This window comes from Diadema setosum, chromosome 8 (assembly GCF_964275005.1).
Source record: "Diadema setosum chromosome 8, eeDiaSeto1, whole genome shotgun sequence".
In the NCBI taxonomy this organism is placed as follows: domain Eukaryota; kingdom Metazoa; phylum Echinodermata; class Echinoidea; order Diadematoida; family Diadematidae; genus Diadema; species Diadema setosum.
The window spans coordinates 37,263,374-37,269,131 of record NC_092692.1 but is presented as its reverse complement, the minus strand read 5'-3'; the positions used below and the strand labels follow the sequence as shown (position 1 = coordinate 37,269,131).

The following is a 5,758-nucleotide window of genomic DNA, read 5'->3' as shown; positions in this document are numbered from 1 at the left end:
TCTACAATGTACGCAGCTCGGAGTGCTCGATGTCTTCATTTCCAATAGTGTTTTCGACTTTAATTAATTAGTGAGTAGGTGTTGCTACCACTACATCATCATCATCAATACTACAATGTACGCTCGGAGTGGCTCGTTGTCTTCATTTCCTATAGTGTATACGACCTTAATTAATTAGTGAGTAGGTGTTGCTTCCACTACGCAACCATATCAATACCGCTCGCTAAATTGGTGACCCCGACGTGATCGAAATCGACATGATTTGAAGTGATCCGAGACAGCGATGTTCGAGTATACACATCTTGCTTAAGTTGATAACTGTTGACACCAAATTGTGGCAAATGTTGATATGTTTCTCAAAGTATAATGTCTTCTGATGAGTTGTAAATCGATCAGTTTTTCAGTTATCTAATGGTTAACTTGTCGGATGAGTGGAGTGTATGCATAGACGCATTAATTAGACAACTGAGTCAAGGTTTTAGTGTTCAATTTTGTGAGTCTCATATCCTAGTTCTGTAACTTCTCAGATAATCATGGCCGAGCCTAATGTTGAGACTCAGTCTAACGTCGAGACTACTCGTGGTTCACCTAGTTCAGATTCAGGTGCTAGCTCTAGCCCGGCAGTCAATGCCGCGGGAACCATCAAATTACCTCCATTTTGGAGGGCTGACCCACAGGTTTGGTTTGCACAGGCAGAGGCGCAGTTCACGACCAAGGGTATCACGAGGGAGGAAACCAAGTACTCCCACGTGATAGCCACACTAACGCCGGACGTTGCTATGGAGGTGCGCGATATTATCATTAACACTCCAAAAAACACCCCATATACCGTCTTAAAGCGGCAATTGACAGAGCGCATGTCAGAGTCTGAACAACGCAGAGTTCAGAAATTATTGACGGAGGAGGAGCTCGGCGACCGCAAGCCCTCCCAGCTGCTTCGTCGAATGAATCAGCTGGTCGGCGAGCAGCAGCTAGAGAAAGGCATAATGCGACAGTTGTTTTTACAACGTTTGCCGAATAGCGTGCGTCTAATCTTGGCGTCCACTAAAGAAACCCTGCCACTGACCGAGCTCGCCGAACTCGCAGACAGAATCCTCGACGCACATATTCCGACTGTGAACATGGTAGACCCTCCCGTCGTCGCGAGCGCAGCGGTGGCACCCTCCACCGCACAGCTTGACGAGCTCGTAAGTCTGCTCCAAGGCATTGAAACCCGACTCAAGCGGCTAGAAATAGGCGCGAAGGCAGCCGAAAATCGAAGTCGTAGTCGCAGCCGTAGCCGTGGTCGCGCCCGAAAGAAAGAGGAGGCCAACGCAGGCAATGCACCAGCTGAAACGGAGCAACAGCCAGCCGATTTGTGTTGGTACCATCACAAATATGGTGACAAAGCAGAGCGATGCAAGGCGGGATGCAAGCATTTCCCAGCGGGAAACTAGCGAGCCGGAGGGTAACCGCGACACACCACTCTGGCAATCAAACCAACCCCAGTCGCTTATTTTACGTCACGGATCGAAACTCTAATAGACAGTTTCTCATCGACACTGGCGCCGCTGTGTCAGTTTTTCCTAGGACGAAACAAGATTGCTGTAAGCTAAGTGCAATGTTTCTGCGTGCAGCGAATGAAACTAGGATTAAAACATTTGGCCAGCGCTCGCTCACCCTTGATTTCGGTTTACGCCGTGTATGCCGTTGGGTCTTCGTCATTGCCGATGTGTCAATGCCTATTATAGGTGCCGATTTCCTGTATCATTTCAATTTCTTGGTTGACGTAAATAAGCACCGCCTCATCGACCCGCTAACCAGCATTACCATTACCGGTCAACCTGCTAGTTGTCAGGCTATCAGCCCAGTGATTGACAATATCGCAGCTGACAATCGGTATACTAGGATGCTTTGCGAAGAATTTGTCGAAATAACCAAACCGGTGTATCGGCCGCAAGATATCAAGCACGATGTTTTGCACCACATCGAGACCCGTGGTCAACCGGTGCATGCAAGACCACGTCGACTAGCTCCTGACCGGCTTAAGATCGCCCGCGCCGAATTTGAGCACATGATGGATCTCGGCATTATCCAGCCCTCCAACAGTCAATGGTCGTCACCATTACACATGGTGCCAAAGAAGACTGAGGGGGACTGGCGCCCGTGCGGAGACTATCGTGGGCTCAACAGATCCACCATACCAGATAGGTACCCAATACCTCACATTCAGGATTTTGCATCGAATTTGCATGGTAAGCAGGTCTTTTCTAAAATAGACCTAGTACGTGCTTACCATCAAATTCCGGTGGCACCTGAAGACGTGTGTAAGACGGCGATATGCACGCCCTTTGGTTTGTTTGAATTTTTGCGTATGCCCTTCGGCTTGCGTAACGCCGCGCAAACTTTTCAGCGTTTCATCGATCGCGTGCTTCGTGGGTTGCCATTTGTGTACGCTTACATTGACGACTTGCTTGTAGCCAGTGACAACGAAGAAGAGCACGAACACCATCTTCGTTTGTTGTTCACTAGGCTACAAGAATTCGGCGTCGTCGTCAATCCTAACAAGTGCGAATTTGGACGGGACACGGTCGACTTCTTGGGTCATCGCATTAACTGCGAAGGCGTGTGCCCCTTGCCCGACAAAGTTGATGCGATACGCCGGTGCGCCACGCCCACCTCAGCCAAACAACTTCGCGCTTTCCTCGGCCTCGTGAACTTCTACCGTCGATTTCTGCCGAATTGTGCCGAGACTCTGCTACCTCTGACAGACCTACTCCGCAATCGTCCACCTCGCTCACGCAAACCACTGCCGTGGTCACCAGCGTGCGAAGCGGCATTCAGCGAGATTAAAGCGAAAATCTCCGAAGTCACGCTGCTGTCTTACCCTAATACCCAGTTCCCCCTTAGCGTCGCCGTTGATGCATCCGACAGGGCGGTAGGAGGTGTAGTGCAGCAGCTTACTAACGGACAGTGGCAGCCGATCGCTTTCTTTTCGCGTAAGCTCAACCAAGCAGAGACACGCTATAGCACCTTTGGGCGGGAGCTCCTAGCTATATATCTCGCGATCAAACACTTCAGATACATGCTAGATGGTCGAGACTTCTGCGTTTTCACCGATCACAAGCCCATCATCCATGCTTTCAATGCAAAGCCAGATCGCCACAGCCCGCGCGAGATTAGACATTTAGATTACATCTCCCAATTCACAACAGACATACGACACATTCGAGGGACGGACAACGTCGTGGCCGATCTACTTTCGCGTCCCCAGGTCAGCCTGATTCAGGCAGGCGAGACTGTCAATTATGAGGTCATGGCACAAGCCCAGGCACTAGATGCCGAGCTACAAGCAGAATTGCGTAACCCCCAAACTAGCTTGCGGTTAGAGCGCGTGCCCCTTATCGACACCAACAGTGCTCTAGTCTGTGACATGTCCACCGGCAAACCACGCCCATTTGTCCCCCAGTCGCACAGAAAAGCGATATTTGATGCTATACATGGCCTATCACATCCAGGCATTAAAGCCAGTCAGATAGCTGTATCATCTCGATTTGTGTGGCCCTCTGTAAATAAAGATGTTCGAACATGGGCTCGCCAATGCATTGCATGTCAGAAAGCCAAAGTGCATCGGCATGTCAAATCACCCCTTGGGACATTCGCAATCCCTGATGCGCGATTCGCACATGTTCACATAGATATAATAGGTCCTCTCCCTCCATCCCGAGGATATACATATTTGTTGACATGCATTGATCGTTACTCTCGCTGGCCAGAGGCTATTCCTCTGCCTGATATAACAGCGGAGACGGTTGCTAGAGCATTCATTGAACGTTGGGTTGCTGTTTACGGAGCGCCCGAAACAGTAACTACTGACCGAGGAACTCAGTTCGAGTCCCAGCTGTTTACCAACTTAACACGCATGCTCGGCACTTCGCGAATTCGCACTACAGCCTACCATCCGGCGGCAAATGGCATGATAGAGCGTTTTCATCGCCAGATGAAAGCGGCGATGAAAACTAAACCAGACCCTACACGCTGGTGTGAACACCTCCCCGTCATCTTGTTGGGCATTCGCTCAACTGTTAAAGATGACCTTTCATGTTCCCCAGCGGAGTTAGTCTTCGGGACTACGCTGCGATTACCGGCACAGTTCGTTGACCCCAAGCGTGCGGATGTTGACCCTAGCGACTATGTCTCCCGATTGCGCGACCACATGAGTCAAATCCATCCCACATCTCCCCGTGCTCAGAGCACAACGACCCACCTGCCGAAGGATTTATGTACATGTTCACATGTGTTCGTGCGCGTAGATAGGGTACGTAAACCGCTAGAACAGCCTTACTCCGGCCCTTACAAAGTGCTAAAACGCACTGACAAATATTACACCCTCGACATCAACGGCAAACGAGAACAAGTTAGTATCGATCGACTTAAAGTTGCTTATATCGAACCGAGCAGTGTGCAGGACGACCTGCAGCACGGTCATGACGACGAATCACAACTTTCCCCACCTAATGCAAAAAAGGCGAATGAAGTTAACTCTCCCGCCACTCCGACGCAACCCGCAACTAGGCAAACCAAATCTGGGCGTCACGTCAAATGGCCAAAACATTTGTTGGATTATGAAGTTTAAGCTCTTCTTCAAAGATTCCAATACCCTTTACCATTTATCATATACTGTGAAGACATTGTAATTATGTTTCAAAACGATTTTTCTGACAGGAGAAATCCGGTCGTTTGAATTTGTGCTATCCGAGCGTGCGTTTACACGTCGCTTCACTATATGGATAAGATGAACCACAAAAGTCGAGGTTATGTAAGAGTGAATGCTCCCGCATGGGAGCCTTTTCATACATTGTAAATAATGTTGTGTACAGTTTACGTTTAAGATTCTTACTGTTGAGCATTTGTGCATGCTTTTATGTTATGTATCTCTCTCTTTCTCTCTCTTCTCTGTATCTTTCTATATCTTTCTTGGCAAGGTTTATTCCATGGACTGGATTTAATGTCGATAGTGGAGTGAATGCTCTGTCGACCACGTTGATAAAGTTTGCAGTAGCTTTATTATTATTGGTAGAATCAAAAGTCAATTGACTCATGGTTGTTGTAATTCGCTTCTAATCCTACAGAGTAAATAGAGTTTGTTTGTTTTTTTGAGGATTTTTACCACACGTCTCAGTAGAGCGTATTGTAGTGTCTGCTCCACCCATTCGACTATAGTATTTACTGTAGGATAGGACAAAATGTCTGTTGGCCAAATCAAATTTTGTTAGAATAAGACAAGGTTTTCCGAGACGTCTAACTAATAATATGGATATTGTATTTATTATTTTTTGTTCAATTATGGAAATTTGCCACATTCCATACAGCTCTCCTGATTGGAATACATGCTCCATTGTCTTGAACGTATTGTTGAGGCTGAAAATATGTAAATATAATATTTTACACTGCCAGTGTTGTGGTCTTAGTCCTGGGAAGCTTAGTTTTATTCCAGTCGCTCTGATAGAGCATTTCATGTAAATAGTGCATGTATTCAACTTTATACTGGCTAACCATCTATGTTTAACCTACATTTCTGTACTTGCATTGTTTGCTAGAGATCTGTACATAGTATATAGTGCGTTTCTTGTTTGTCGTAAGCAAGTGCTTTGGCAAGGACTTCCTTACTAGGGGGGGATTGAATGTAGCAGCGCTGTACTGCGTTACCATGGTGACCACAGTGCACTGCTCTGTCCTGAAAGTGAAAAATGTGCAAAACCCTCTTGCATCTTGTATT

General features: G+C 47.4%; 1 protein-coding gene across 1 annotated transcript; it reads left to right on the top strand.

Annotated features, from left to right (window-relative positions):
- The first annotated feature begins 533 nt into the window (after window positions 1-533).
- Window positions 534-1,436, top strand: LOC140232237 (uncharacterized). Its single transcript, XM_072312370.1, has one exon. The coding sequence runs from the start codon at window positions 534-536 to the stop codon at window positions 1,434-1,436; it is 903 nt and encodes a 300-aa protein (XP_072168471.1).
- The last annotated feature ends 4,322 nt before the right edge of the window (window positions 1,437-5,758 follow it).

Excerpts from the sequence above, each read along its gene's own strand:
- LOC140232237 (XM_072312370.1), top strand. The coding sequence starts at position 534 with ATGGCCGAGCCTAATGTTGAGACTCAGTCTAACGTCGAGACTACTCGT.